The sequence below is a fragment of the Laccaria bicolor genome, genomic scaffold, assembly GCF_000143565.1.
Source record: "Laccaria bicolor S238N-H82 LACBIscaffold_24 genomic scaffold, whole genome shotgun sequence".
In the NCBI taxonomy this organism is placed as follows: domain Eukaryota; kingdom Fungi; phylum Basidiomycota; class Agaricomycetes; order Agaricales; family Hydnangiaceae; genus Laccaria; species Laccaria bicolor.
In genome coordinates, this window is record NW_001889895.1 from 442867 (window position 1) to 458148 (window position 15282).

At 49.3% G+C, this 15282-nt stretch overlaps 4 protein-coding genes across 4 annotated transcripts; all 4 read left to right on the forward strand.

Moving 5' to 3' along the window:
• Positions 1 to 92: 92 nt before the first annotated feature.
• LACBIDRAFT_303566 (uncharacterized protein) lies at positions 93 to 788 on the forward strand (the record flags this gene model as incomplete). Its single annotated transcript, XM_001884091.1, has 2 exons — positions 93 to 225; positions 280 to 788. 2 exons carry the CDS (start codon positions 93 to 95, stop codon positions 786 to 788), a joined length of 642 nt encoding a protein of 213 aa, XP_001884126.1.
• Positions 789 to 1100: 312 nt separating this feature from the next.
• On the forward strand, positions 1101 to 3600 carry LACBIDRAFT_294882 (uncharacterized protein; the record flags this gene model as incomplete). Its single annotated transcript, XM_001884092.1, has 8 exons — positions 1101 to 1120; positions 1247 to 1284; positions 1960 to 2015; positions 2117 to 2323; positions 2416 to 2445; positions 2574 to 3137; positions 3181 to 3382; positions 3440 to 3600. 8 exons carry the CDS (start codon positions 1101 to 1103, stop codon positions 3460 to 3462), a joined length of 1140 nt encoding a protein of 379 aa, XP_001884127.1. The 3' UTR covers positions 3463 to 3600.
• Positions 3601 to 4667: 1067 nt separating this feature from the next.
• On the forward strand, positions 4668 to 5963 carry LACBIDRAFT_294883 (glycosyltransferase family 8 protein; the record flags this gene model as incomplete). The annotated part of the gene is made up of 2 exons (XM_001884093.1): positions 4668 to 4879; positions 4939 to 5963. The coding sequence occupies 2 exons, from the start codon at positions 4668 to 4670 to the stop codon at positions 5840 to 5842; spliced, it is 1116 nt and encodes a 371-aa protein (XP_001884128.1). The 3' UTR covers positions 5843 to 5963.
• An 8102-nt stretch (positions 5964 to 14065) lies between these two features.
• LACBIDRAFT_303571 (uncharacterized protein) lies at positions 14066 to 14336 on the forward strand (the record flags this gene model as incomplete). The annotated part of the gene is made up of 1 exon (XM_001884094.1): positions 14066 to 14336. Exon 1 carries the CDS (start codon positions 14118 to 14120, stop codon positions 14334 to 14336), a length of 219 nt encoding a protein of 72 aa, XP_001884129.1. The 5' UTR covers positions 14066 to 14117.
• Between the last annotated feature and the right edge of the window lie 946 nt (positions 14337 to 15282).

Below are 15282 nucleotides of genomic sequence, written 5' to 3' on the forward strand. Positions count from 1 at the left end.
GTCGTCGCTTTCTTAGCCGCTCCAACCTTGAAGACACGTTTGAGCCGAACTGGATTTGCTCTCCCAATGCCGCAAACTTCTCTCAAGAGGCAATGAGCTACGGGATGTGGGACATTGCCCGGCTGTTGGAGCAGTGGGCATGTGCAAAGGCGAAAGGTAGCCGCACCGTCGACACACTCTCGACGATGCAGAAGGAATGCAGCGCGATCATCAACGGCACTCTCAGTAAGTCTTTTATACCGTGTCTCGTCGTTTCTTTGAACTAAAGCTACTGAACAGAAACGGTTTCGCAATCACGACAGGCCCTCATGAACTACGCCAACTACGATACGAAGGTCGTTGAACGATACCAGACCAAGCTCATGGGCTGGACCTACCGTGAATTCAAGAGCCCGTTCGACATCCACACCATCGACGATGTTCGCACATTACTGGAGGCACTTCAATGCGGTAGGTGCTGTTGGGTAAGGATGACCAGAAGCGACATAAATCACCACAAAGATGACGTTAGCAAGAGAATCGCAGCGGGTGAAAAGGTGGGGAAGGCAAGGCAGCCGAGGTCGGACAAAGGTGTCAAGAGGCCGCGGAAGAAAGCACCAGGGACAGGGGAAGGCGAGGACGATGGGGCCCCACCAGCGAAGAAGCAGAAGAGGGGGAAAGCCGTGCCCGAGACGCGCGCTACGACAACCAAGAAAGCGCCCAAGAAATCCAAGAAATCCCAGCTGCCCCCCACCCGTCCCACCAGCAACGAGTTTGTTGAGAGCGATGCTGATGTTGATAGTGCCTAGCTTACTCATTGAATGCCGTATGCCGTGTACCCTCCCCCATACCCTACAACAACATGATCATCACCTCCATACATATGTCTTTCATAACCTTGCTGTAATAAAATGCCATTGATCTACATACCACTGTGTTACACAAAAAAAGCGAAGGGAATGGATTGTTATTGAGGGGGATACACGTTGTCGGCGTTGCGCACGACGAGCTCGACGCGTTGCCATCAACAACGGTGAGTAAGGGTTCTTCGTGATGGCATCGAACCCTTTATGGGCAGGAGCGCAATGCCGCCAAGTGCCAAACACCGGTGACTGGTATTCATGGTTGCCGGTGAGCACAGGTAAGAATTTATTATAAAGTCCCTACGCACTACTGGTAGTTATTGCCCAGAGCGTTACAAAAGCCATCTTTGATCGAACTAGACAGGAACAAGCATATCTTGTTCCTGTCTAATAGGACCAAATAGGTGGGGTTCACAGGTGGACAGCCAGCGCATGCTACTTAGTGAGTCCCTGTAAGGATCACGGCCGCACCATCACTAAAGGCACATCATAAGATTCGGGCCGTCCGGCTGGGCCCATGTAGTATGGTGTTTTGTCACATCCGGCTACTCCATTAGGTAAGGCACAATGTGACTAACATATGTGAAAAACCATGTAATAAGACATCCAAAATGACTCTGATACAAATGTTCAAACTAGTCTAGCTCTTCTTATCTTCTTATCAGAAGATTTTTGTAAATGCCACCTAAATTTGATGCATGATGGCAAAGTTACTATGCAATGCATAAGACAGGGTGCATTTTTTTGTGATACCTGTGTAAAAGTACACTACTTGAACATACTTGCCAAGTTTCATTTGAAGAGATATTGAAATGCATGAGATATTCGTGAAACACTGTTTTTCCCCGCAAAAACTTTCGACCTTTGCGAATACGGAATTTGTTCTTGTTTGTTTGCGACTTTTGCGCTTTATGCTCGCTTCGCTCGCAATTACAATAGCAAAGGAAAGTATGCCTTCCCCCTTTTTTTCTGCTCGTTTTGCTCCCGCAAAACCTTTTATTTCGCGTCGATTTATTTACCACTCCAAACATTGGGTCAACGCGATTGTATTCCTGATGACGTTGCATATTTTTTGTTGTAGGACCAGGGAAATTAATTTGCGTTTGATTTGATGTAGGAAGACATACGAGCTTCCGCATATTTTTGACGTGCGTCATTTATTGGACGTTTCTGGTATGTCTCCCGGAAGAACAGGGGGTGCCGAGGTGGTGATAAGTAGGGCGCCTTAAGAACCTTGACATGAACAAACAACTCTCAATATGGTATGATTGCAGCTGGCTGCGATAAGCGATCTTCGATTCGACTTTCACCTTGCGAAATGGCTAGCGAATGCACCACAGAACCACCTGCAGGACCAGAGTTTATTCGGAGGATACATCCGGGGCGAGATGCATGGTTCCGCTCTGGAGCGCCGACGACAGCACAGATACGAACCGCACGAGACAGTGGCGTTCAAATATGTTGCTCGAACTGCCACAAGGGTAAAGAGGATGTGATAGAGCTGCGGAAGTGTTCAAAGGTAAGATGTCATCACCATTAATTTGTAGTTTCTTGATACAAATCTAAGCAATAGTGCAAATCTGTTTGGTACTGCTCGAAAGAGGTGAGATCTTGGATTCTGCACCCTCTTCACAAGTCGAACTAATTTCAACTTCGGAACAATAGTGTCAGAAAGAACATTGGTATGAGAAAGGAATCTCACCGAAAGTATCTTAATTCTCTAACTCATAGGACAGGAAACATCATAAAGCGTACTGCCATGACGTGGAACGCGGAATCACAAGGTTGATCAATGCTTTCCTTGCTAATCCGGTCCTAAAGGGTTACCTGCAAGCTTGCTTGGCCCTGGATTTTGACCTTGTCAAAAAACCCGCACCCGACACGCCTTTCATGGCCCGCGTCGACGTAGCGCTTGAACCTTCAGATATTACTGTCTTTCTTAGACTGTATGCTGGCATGTACGGAAACACTGAGCCGGAAGAAATTGAAGGGATGCTCCAGATCAACGCGGTCACTCCCTCACCTCGAAACATCACACCTCACCCCCATCGTCTGAACCTCTGGCGTGAAACCCGCAAGGAACTCTGTGGTGAAGGGCAAGCATCTACTCCTGTCGTCATCGTCGAATTCATCTCCAACGGCGCTCCTGGGGCTTATTCATCTGTCGTTCCAATTCCACCAGTCGTTCTAAAAATGGTGAAAGAAAATAAGGCTTTTGAATACCATTCAGCCTTGACTGGGCAGTCATCTATCCCTATGAGCGCTACAGCCTGTCTCGAGTCTGTATTTCTCCATGTACTCATGTTGTTGCTACCGACTCGCTTACTATGAATTATAGATTTATCAATACCTTTATTCGCGCGGATGCCAAAAATCAGCAGCTCCTACGCATGAACATGAGGGAAGAAGACAGGGAGACAATACGGGCAGCTGGACGTGGAGTCGAACACACGACGCCTATCGCTATTTTGAAAGAGAAGATGGCGAGGGAACGGGTATATCACCTACGAAGAAGTTGACTCATAGAGTAATTGTCACAGGTCATTCATCTCTAATCTATGTCGAAGCCACTGCCTATTTACATTATTCGAACATAGGAGCCAGTAAGAAGAGAACGTAAATAGGTCCTGAAAATGTTCTTGCCATCCGTCATGAGATCGTTCTCAAGTCATTTCCCCTCTGAATCCGACGATTGCTGCGGTTAACACTAACCTATGAGATATATAAAACAAATAAGAGTGGTAAAACACGTTACGTGATTGAAATTCGGACTCAGTGTGCTCGCCGATGACTGCGAAGAATTTCGAAGGAATGCCAGGACATTCTCTCCAGTCTCGAGACCTGTCCTCGGCCCATTCTGGCCTCTTTCAAGGGCGGAGGTGACAGACCTGACCTGACCTGACCTGTAAGTAACCTGTTTCTCGTCCCTTGGACTGTTCCTTGAGGATGTCTTTATTAGCGTCAGTTAGCGCGAGTTACGTAGCACACGCGGCACCGCCAGCCTCGTCACACCGATGGCGTCAACGTTAATTTATCTCTCGCGATGAAGGGATAGTTTGAAAATATCTTTCCCTGTTTTTCAAGGTAAGTACTACGCAGTACTTAGTCGTCTCCGATCCGCTTCGAGTGGGGATCTTTGGCCGGATTCTGAGAGGCCCGCGTGGTGGTCGGATGCAACGGATAGGAAAAGCCCAAAAATAAGTCGTAGAAGACCCGCCAACTGCGCAAAACGCTTAGCGCATGATTGTTGGTGAGCGATCACTGCCTTCGTTACTAGTAGCGCAATGAACTAAAAACAACTTTGGTGAAGATGGATTTGGAGAGCGCGCAAAGCGCATGATTATTGTCAGTGCTCACTCTCACTGCCTTCGTAGTCCAGAGCATAGGTATTGGGAAGAGATAAAAGGCCAAAACACGTGGGATTGTGTGGAGAAGGTGGTTAGAGGAAGTCCGGAGGCAATAAAAAACTCGGGATCAATTCATCACATCTTATCATTGTGCAAAGTGTGCGCTCCAATACACCTGGTAAGTACTCCACTATTCTTTTGGTTCTGATATCATTGTGACGCACTTGACTCGACTTTACCATAGTTATCTCGTGACGAGTCTGTTGATGAACGAATGTTTTGAAACTCTCCCATAACCATGGATTTCGTGGTTTGAATTAACTGACCGGAACGAATCGTCGGCGGGGATACGCCGCCGGAATGACTATTGTGGGATAAGAAGAAACAGCACGTGCGTTTGGTTGTCGATGATGAGACATTAAATGACGCCTGTCCACTCAACGTCCCTTTCCCCTCTTACTCAATTTCCTCTTCCTCCATGTCCTTCATCATCAGGACCATCTTAGAGAGATGGACATGGACATACGAACCCCTCCCGCAAAGCATCACCCAGAATCCTACGAAAAATTCCACCCGAAAGCGCCTACTTGCACTGCCCGCAGGCTTAGCAGTCGTTGGAGTCGTGTATCTTCTTTGGTGGATAACCTCTGCAAAAGCCCCATACTCTCCTCTGGATAACTACCAAAATATGTGAGCTCACCCACTTTACCTCACTACTAACACTCTTTCATCGCGGAGAATGTTCGCAGAAACGCCAACCCCATCCTGGGAGCCCGGCCAGTAGCGTCGCCGTCATCAAGAAATCATACTGCGGTGGTGTCGACCCTTTACACGGACAGCTACGCCATCGGGGTCGCTGTTCTCGGGCATTCTGTCCGGTCAGCCAATATGACATCCCGTCTCATCCTCCCTTATCTCGCGCGCCGAGTCTCTCCCCACGCACTCTGCATCGTCACGGCCGCCGGCTGGGAACCACAATCCATCCAGTTCATACCACCGCCTCATCACGGGAAGGGCGTTCATCAGCGGTTTAAGGACCAATACACCAAGCTAAACATATGGACGTTTGATCAATTGGGGATAGAGAAGCTAGTGTATCTCGACGCCGATACCCTCGTCCTAAAGAATTTTGATGAATTGTTTGAGATGCCATTCAACTTCGCCGCGGTCCCCGACGTTTACGAGCCGGGCGATCGGAGGGGGTTCACGATATCGTTTAACGCGGGGGTGTTGGCGATTCAGCCGTCTAGTGCCGTTTTCAAGGATATGAGGGAGAAGATTGAGACGGCAAGGTTCCCCCCGGTAGAAGCGGAGCAGTCGTTCTTGAACCATTATTACGGCGCCAAGGGTGTTCGGTTACCTTACGCTTACAACATGAACTTGGCCATCAAGAAGCGGAGTCTGGAGCTTTGGGAGAATTTGAAGGAGGAGGGGAAGATTGTGCATTATACGCTGTTCAAGCCGTTCAAAGGTCTTTCGAGGCGGGTTTCGACGAGGGTGGAGGAAGAGGAGGCGATAAGAGACGCTGCTACGCAAGATGGAGGGTTCTTCGCGGAAGAGTTTGGGTGGTGGAAAAGTGCGTATGAGCGGCTGATGGCAGACAAGGGTGAAGAAATTGAGAGGTGTCGTCCGGCCCGTGGAAGGTCTTGGTAAAGGGAGGTGTACAGTAACTATCATATACCAGTGGAATTAACGCACTAGACTATAATACTCACGACATCGTAGAGCTCCATAATTCTTAGAAGGGTTGAATTATCATGACCTTCAATACGCGAATATGACGTACTTGAGGAAGGCACGATTTAGCGCTCGAGGTCGACAATCGAGAAGGTTATTTGATTGAATGGCGCTGTTAGTTTCGAGATTTACACGCAAACCGAACGATGGGCGGCGTGAATTCGGTCACTGGGGGTGTTGGTGATCCACATTTTCAAATGCACCTTGTAAACATTTTTCTTCTTCTCGGAGACGAGTGGATTGGAAAACTGAGAATATTAGCGTCAACAACGCGCTAGGCCGGTGTAGAGTGCCGGGTTCGTTTCCTGGCATCTAGGCGAATGTTGCCAATGTTTCCGTGGCTAAAGTCATTTAAGTACATCCTGAATGTATCACCGAAACCAACCACAATTTAAAGGTACGGCGCATAGCGAAAACGCTCCTTGCGCAAAAAGTGGAATAGAAAATGGGATTAGTACTGATATTGGTCAATAGATGGATATGGCGTAAACGGACCAGACTCGTTATGGATAAAAATAAATTGAAATTGACGTCCGCGAATCGGGTTCGACTCCCGCAATTCATATAAATTGAACATGTTGTGAACATAGTTTTTTTGTCAGCCGTGTGCAGCCTAAGGCCAGAAAAAATATAGCCTTGAACAGGAGGCCGAGCTAAAAGTACCAAGCCGTGTGAGTACCAACACAGGTGGGCATGGTCAAAAGGGATCAAGATTATACCCGGGGCAGGCGTATTTAGACCAAAGTTTCGGGTTCGACTCCTGGTCCAGCTGATTTGTCTCTTGTGTCTTTTTGGTTCAGTCACTGCATGCTAAGGGCCTAAGGCATGGACTCGGAGAGACTTGGCGGTGTAAGTATAGTAGAGCGCCGAATGAATACAATTAGTACTCACATCAACTCGGCGTCGGATTCTCGATTTTAAATCTGATTCTTGAAGGCTTTTGAGTCCTTTGCGCGCAAGGGATTGGCTGGAAGGAGAGGGTTGGATGAGCATCTATACAGCTTTGAATCCTTACCTGAGCGACAAAACGTTGAGCTTGGGGCTGAGGCCATGCTAAGCTTCGGGTTTTAAGCTGATGCCAGCTATCCAGATTTGAGTGAGTGCCTAGAGAGTAAATCAAAAGTATATCTTTGAGTGCAGTCAAGTATGACATGATCAAGGATGAGTTCAGTCAGATACTGTCCTGAGCACGAAGTCAATAAGCTGCTCACAAGAACTCTGTTCTCGACTTCGCAGTAAGTCGTATGAGAGATTGGTCTAAAAGTAGGACTATCGTAGTAGCCGGATGTGGTGTAAAGGAACTAGATCTATAATTTGGTACTGATGACATAGTTTGATTTGGTTCCTAAGGCCTGAGCTTCGGATTCGTAGCCCGCCGTCCGGATGTCACTGGGCAAGATGAAAGGACAACATTTTTTTTTTGCAGAGTACAGTGAGATGCATGGAGTGAACGGCAGTAAAAAGGTACCCCCTACAAGCCATCTAAGCATTAGAAGCTTTATGGCGCGGGAGGTGGACGAACAGCGGGATGTAGCATTATCGGTGTTGGCGCAATCGTAAACAGGAGCTTCAATAAATATAGGGCGCTGCATTTCAGATTTCCCCGACTTGCTATAAGTTACACGGGGCGGATCCAGGGTAAGTTGAACTTGCTGTGGTTTGGCTCCTCTGGACTGAGGGAAGCTTGCGGGCTTGGTCTGTATGGTAAACACGATCAGCAATTGCTGGAGCCTGAACACAATTGTCACGGTCACGGACACGTCCCATTCCTATGCGACACATTCAACGCGTCGCGTCTTGTCTACATTACTTAGTTCCCCCTTCATCCCCTTCTTGACTGTCTCTTGCAGTCCTTCCCTCTTTGTGCTTTCTTGCACACCGTGTTTACTTGTCACCTTCCTTTCTTTCATTCATCTTCTTATGCATGTCTTCCTCTTGTATGTTCTCTTGTCTCCTCTCAGTATATAGTCAGCCTGTCTACCTCGTAGTTCCCTGTCTAATCAACGCGCATTCTGCCTTGCCCATTTCCATCCGTGTGAACTTCTCTCGCCGTCTCGATCAACCTTGCCCATAACAGTTTGATTAGACCAACGCCGATTGTTCTCGTGTTTGCTCCCTGCTCGTCATCCTCTTCCCTTCTTTTCTCCAATGTCAAACATGGACGACATCCAGCAGATTCCACTCCCCACCGATCCCCAACTTGCTCAGCCAACCCAGGAGCAGTTACTCGATCTTGAACGCATCACGCTCTGGCGCGCTGTCACGGCTCTTGGACAAGCCTATGACAACATCTCTATGGATACCAGCGCACAACGAGACGGACTTACTCAACTTATGGACCACCTAGTCGAACGTTCCGAAAGACCCTCTACCGGCGGAACCACCAAACATCGTGAGCCTCGCGTCTTCAATGGCCGAGCTGACCAATTAGAGTCCTTCCTCCGTGAAATCAATAACGCCATCCATCTCCAACGCCGCTCCCTTTCCACAGATCGCGACAAGATCATTTATTTCAGTTTCTATCTAGCTGACGGTGCTCCCTCCTCTTGGTACCGCACCATTGAACTCGATCAATCCAAGTCCTACCTTCTCGAAGACTATGACGCATTCATCAACAACTTCCGTGATCGCTTCTGCGATTCCGATCAATACGCCTCCGCCCTCCGTAAAGTCCGCAAGCTCAAACAGATTGGATCTTGTGCCGCGTTCACCAACCAGTTTATCGAAATCCTCGCCGAGCTCGACTGGACTGAACAAACGAAAATCCAGGAGTATTACGATCGCCTAAAGGACTCTGTCAAAATCACCCTTTGCAATAGAAAGGGGCGTTACTTTTCACTGGACTTCGACGAGTATTCTAAAGCCTGCATTGACATTGACAACGAACTACATTCTCTCTCTCTCGACACCACCCATCGTCCCTCTACCACCTCTTCCTTCTCTTCGAAAAAACATTCCCATTCCCATCCCCCTACACCATCCACTTCTACTACCACATCCGGCAACAACGATGTCGTTCCCATGGAAATTGATTCCATCCGTCGTGGTCCCTTATCCGCCGAAGAAAAAGCTCGCCGCAAGAAAGAAGGCCTATGCCTATACTGTGGCAAGGGTAAGCATTTCGCTGCAGATTGCCCCAACAAGAAGAAGCCTTCCCCTTCGGGAAAAGCTTGAGCGGTAGCCCCTTGAACAAGGTCCTTGGGCTGCCGAATTCTGATGTTAGGACCCATCTGCCCACTACGGCACCGCCCACCCACATCCGTCATTCCAATGGAAAGTGGTACCCTCGTCCCGATCTCCCCATTCCTCACTACGTCCTCGCCTCCTCTCCAGACTCCTCCGAACACTTCCTCATCCCCATCATTCTCCGTTTTCCAAACCGCAAACCCATCCACACCACCGCTCTCATTGATTCCGGTGCCTCACAATCATGTATATCCGAACGCTTCGCCTCACGTCATTCACTCCCTCGTCGTTGTAAAGAAACTCCCATCCCCATCCTAGCCGTCGACAACCGCCCAATCGCCTCTGGCCTCGTCACCCATGACATCTTTGCCAGCATCGACATCAACGAACACTCCGAAACCTTCCCCCTCGCCGTCGTCTCAGTCCACTTCCCCGTCATCCTAGGCCTTGATTGGCTTCGCGTTCATAACCCCGCAATTGACTGGACCGACCCCTGCATATCACTTTCTTGTTGTAATCTGAACCCTATATGGCCAGTGCGCATTCGGCCCAAAGGCTTCGGTCTTGTTGGAGCCACCCCCCTTGAAGCCCCTCGCGCTTATTCAGTTTCGTCCATAGGACTAGGCCTCGGTCTTCGTCCTCGCCTTGCCACGCCCCTGCCTCCTGCAGCAACACCTTCACCAGTTCCTCCTCCTCCCAAATCCTCTTTCCTTAGTTTCTTATCCCAGTCCGGCAACGGCTCCGGTCGTGATCCCCTCGCAAATCCCTTGACACCACCTTCCCCTAAAATCTCCATCTGTTCACTTTCACGTTTCACTAAGTACGCGAAAAACCAAGATGTCGGTATACTCAAATTCCATCCAGTTGGCTCCCCCATTTACATCGCCGCTACTTCCTCCTCCCTTGCCGACGACATCTCCGAGCCTTCCCCTCCTCCTGACATCCCTGGCTTGCCAGACAAGTACAAAGCCTGGGCTGACACCGTCTTTTCCCCCACCGCCATAGACGATCTTCCCCCTCACCGCCCTTATGACTGCACTATTGATATCGAGGAAGGCAAATCACCCCCTTTCGGTCCCCTTTACCGCCTCTCCCAAGACGAGAACAAGGCTCTTGCAGCTTATCTCGACGAAAACCTCGCTAAGGGTTTTATCCACCGTTCTTCTTCCTCAGCCGCGTCCCCCATCCTGTTTATAAAACGCAAAACCGGCGAACTCCGTTTATGCGTCGACTACCGAGGTCTCAACTCCATTTCCAAGAAAAATCGTTATCCCATCCCCCACATCGACGATCTCCTCGACCAAACTCGCAATTGCAAAGTCTTCTCCGTTATCGACCTTAGGAATGCTTTCAACCTCATTCGCATACGCGAAGGCGACGAATGGAAAACCGCCTTTCGCACTCCTCAAGGCCTCTATGAGTACCTCGTCATGCCCTTCGGTCTCACCAATGCACCTGCCACCTTTCAGTCATTCATTCAGGATACCCTCCGTGAATACCTCGGCCTCTTCTGCGTCGTTTATCTCGACGACATTTTAGTTTTCTCCACCTCCCAATCTGAACACGATGCCCACGTCAAACTCATCCTCGACAAACTCAAAGAAGCCCGTCTTTTTGCCAACCCTGCCAAATGTGAATTTGATAAATCTCAAGTTGAGTACCTCGGTTTCCTCGTTGGTTCTGATGGCATCAAGATGAACCCCAAGAAGCTCGCCACCATCTCCGATTGGCCCACCCCTCGCTCTGCTCACGATATCCAAGTCTTCCTTGGCTTCTGCAATTTTTACCGCCGTTTTATTGATCATTATGCTTCCATCGCTATTCCCCTCAACCGCCTCACTCACAAAAACACCCCCTTTGTTTGGTCCCCTGAGGCCAATTCCGCTTTCGAAAACCTCAAGAATACCTTCCTTTCTTACCCCGTCCTCCGCCATTACGACCCCTCCCAGCCTGCCACTCTCTCCACTGATGCCTCCGACTTCGCACTGTCTGGTATCCTCCAGCAACCCGACTCTTCCGGCTCTCTGCGCCCAGTCGCTTACTTCTCACGCAAGTTCTCCCCTGCTGAAATCAACTACGACATCCATGATAAGGAATTACTCGCGATCATTGAGTCTTTCCGCGACATGCGTGCGTGGTTAATGGGTACTGCACAAACGGTCTCAGTCGTTTGCGACCACAAGAACCTTGAGTATTTCATGACGTCTCGCACGCTCAACCGTCGACAAGCCCGTTGGGCGATGTTCCTCTCCGACTTCGACTTCACACTCTCCTGGGCACCCGGCTCCCAAAACCCTGCTGACGGTCCCTCACGTCGTCCCGATTTTATGCCTAAAAAGGGAGATGACATCCTCTTACAACAAAATCAAGCAATTCTTTCACCCTACCACACCCAAAACATTTTCCCCTCTGACACTCCTCCTTCCCCCATCCACATTGCCGCCACTTCCTCACTCACCATCGACAATTCCGAGCTTCTCGACCGTTTTCGGCTCGCTTATCAAGAAGACACCACATGGCGCGAATCCCTCCTTCATGGAGACAACAGCTTCACCACCACCAACGACATCGTCTTTCATAACGGCCGCGTCTATGTTCCTCCCCCCCTTCGCCTCGATATCTTGCATCAACACCACGATGCGGTCCTTGGAGGTCATCCAGGACGCACCATCACCCTCAACAAAATCCTTCGCAGCTACTCCTGGCCCGGTCTCTACACATTCGTCCGCCGATACGTTGCAGCTTGCGACACTTGCAACCGCACGAAAATACCTCGACATAAGCCTTATGGGCTCCTCAAACCCCTCAACATCCCCAGCCGCCCATGGAAGTCAATTTCCATGGATTTCATCGTCAAACTTCCCTTATCCCACGGCTACGATTCCATCCTCGTAGTTTGCGACCGCCTCACGCGTGCTGCCCACTTCATCCCTTGCAATGAAAGCATGACAGCCTCTGAATTAGCTTGGCTTTTTATCGACCGGATTTTCCGTTATCACGGCTTGCCCGACTCCATCATCTCCGATCGAGGATCACTCTTTGTTTCCAATTTCTGGAAATGCCTAACCTCCCACCTCTCCATCGACCTCCGACACTCCACTGCTTACCACCCTCGCACCGATGGACTCACGGAACGAACCAATCAAACACTTGAAACCTACATCCGTGCTTATTGCTCTTACCAACAGGATGACTGGGTCGATTACCTACCCCTTTCCGAGTTTGTATTCAACAGTGCCGAAAACGCTTCCACCAAACAAACCCCTTTCTTCGCCAACGTTGGTTTTCACCCAACGTTCACCCCCCAACTCGCCGATATATCTACTGTCCCCGCCGCCGATGAACTTGCTCAACGACTCGACCGCATTCACTCGGAGTTAAAAGCAGAACTTGAACTGGCTCAGGAATGCCAACGCAAATCATTCGACAAAAAAGTCATTCCCTCCCCTGTCTACCAACCTGACCAATTGGTTTGGTTACTTCGTCGCAATATCCGTACTACTCGGCCCTCACTCAAACTCGACCACCGCCGCCTTGGCCCTTTTCCCATCGTTCGCGCCATTGGCAACGATGCCTACCTCCTCAAACTCCCCTCCTACCTCTCCCGTCTCCATCCCGTGTTCCACACTTCCCTCCTGGAACCATACTCTGACCCTTCCGAATTCCACGCTCACGCTGACCCAGAACCCTTTCAATTGGCCGAGAGCCCCATCGAGACAATCTCTGAAATTTCCGACGTCCTCGATTGCCGCAAGACAGGCCATCGTTATGACTACCTTGTCCGTTGGAAGGATCTTTCCGCGGACGACAACTCCTGGGTTCCTCTTCAGGAACTTCCCACGTCATCTAACGAACTCCTCGAACGTTTCCATCGTCGCAACCCTCGAGCTCCTCGCCCCCACTCTCTTGTTCTCAATCACCTTGCCCTTTCTCCCTCCGACTTCAATTTTGATCCTCCATCCGACTCTGATTCCGTCTTGTCCCCCATCTCCGTTCCCGATTCTTCTGCCCACAAACGCCCCAAATCTCCTCCAATGACACGTTCCAATTTACGTTCCATTTACGTTCCCCCTTCCTCTACAACCTTGGCTTCCGGTCGCGTTTCTCGTCCTCACCCTCGCCACTCCCCCAATGTCTCCTCGTAAAAAGGGAGATAATGTCACGGTCACGGACACGTCCCATTCCTGTCTCATTCCTATGCGACACATTCAACGCGTCGCGTCTTGTCTACATTACTTAGTTCCCCCTTCATCCCCTTCTTGACTGTCTCTCGCAGTCCTTCCCCTTTGTGCATTCTTGCACACCGTGTTTACTTGTCACCTTTCCCTTCTTCCATTCATTTTCTTATGCATGTCTTCCTCTGGTATGATCTCTTGTCTCCTCTTAGTATATAGTCAGCCTGTCTACTTCGTAGTTCCCTGTCTAATCAACGCGCATTCTGCCTTGCCCATTTCCATCCGTGTGAACTTCTCTCGCCGTCTCGATCAACCTTGCCCGTAACAGTACTCTTGACGCGTTTATAGGATTACAACAGTCCCTATCGCTATAAATTCAATTCGTGTTTCATTGGAAGTTGAACCTCGATGGAAGAAATGTTCGATCCTACAAGAAAACGCCCGTCATTGCAGTGCCGGAAATCCCTCAATACTTCAAGCTTCCCCTACCTTCCACGTCGAGCTCCTCCCTGCTTTTATCTCCAAGCGACCTTCAAGAATCACCATCTACCACGTTTCTGTCGCCTTTGGGCTCTCCCTTCAATGTCTTAATGTACGGATCAACCAGCCAACCTCGATTGAGGCAATCTCACCACAGCGACGAACAAAACATCACATACAAGTTTGAGCGAATGGAAGCGCTTCTGTGAGACTTTGAGTTCGATTCTGTTGGAGAAATCTTGGAAGTCCTGTTCCACAATCCGAGTCGCATCTCTGGGGAATCCGATCCTCGAGGTTCTTTTCACGCGAAGGCCGTATCTCGATTTCTCTAAGGACGGAACAAGGTCAAGATGTCCGATATTATTGTCCTCATCTATACACATAAACACAGCGCACCCTCACCATCTTCACCACTTTATTCCGAGCGTCATGCCCTGTTCTCTCCTTCCGTCTCTCCTGCTCTCCTGCTGAGATATCTCATGCTCGTCCTTCCTTATTCTCATGGGCAACCAACCTTGTCGCTACACGCGTTCATCAGGAGATCGTATCGTGAGCCATACCGTTCTTAACGCTTGGTTGTCGTCTGAAAATCTGCAAGAGATGAGGCTGTAGTCGTGTTAAGAAATAGAGTGAAGTAAACGCACAGCATTGCACCAATAATGACCCCAACAAAAACCAAGTGATCGTAGTACCGATAAGCTAGAAACAACCGTAATCTTCTGCGTTACAAATTTCAAACGAGAGGTGCGGTACTAATGTGTTTGACATAAACAAACGCATGCATGCGATTTCATCATGATCACTTACATAGATATGGCCATTGTAGTAGACGTCGCGGGGGGCGGCCATCCTTCTGATGACAACACTTGAAAGTGGGAGGCAAGTCCATTTTGGTATAAATTTCTTCACGATGGTGCGTATGGTCGCTACGCCGACTCTAGAGTCTAGAGTCGTGCCAGCGGGCTCCTGTGGTCATCTGCATAGGTCTGTAAGATTCAATCCAGTCAAAAAATGAAGTAAATCCGGTTACAAGAAATGTAGTGCTCGAAAACCGTTGAATGTCGCGTCGACAATGAAGGAACTGGAGATATACTGTACTAATCCAATCAATTCGTCGCACCCTGTGACCTGTGACCGACGCGACGAAATTTTGGTTTCGTCGCGTCACCGGGGAAGGTGTGACTGCCTGAAAATTTCGTCGAAATGTTGGAGTAGCCCTCTGTACATAGATAAATTTAAATAGTTCAGATAACTTCGCTAGAGAGACTTAGAGGGGGAAAAATCGATTTCTAATGAAAAAGGACCCCCAATTTTGCTTATTTTCCGACTGACCTGGTGGTTTCGTCGCTGGCCCCTGTGACCTGTGACCCCTTAGAATTTCGTCGATTTCGGACCCCCTGTGACGCGTGACCGACGAATTGATTGGATTAGTACAGTATTGACGCGACGAGCTCGGACCGCTGTTTCAAAGTCCGAAGATTACATAACAACTTTCTGACACGGTTCGGAGGGCGT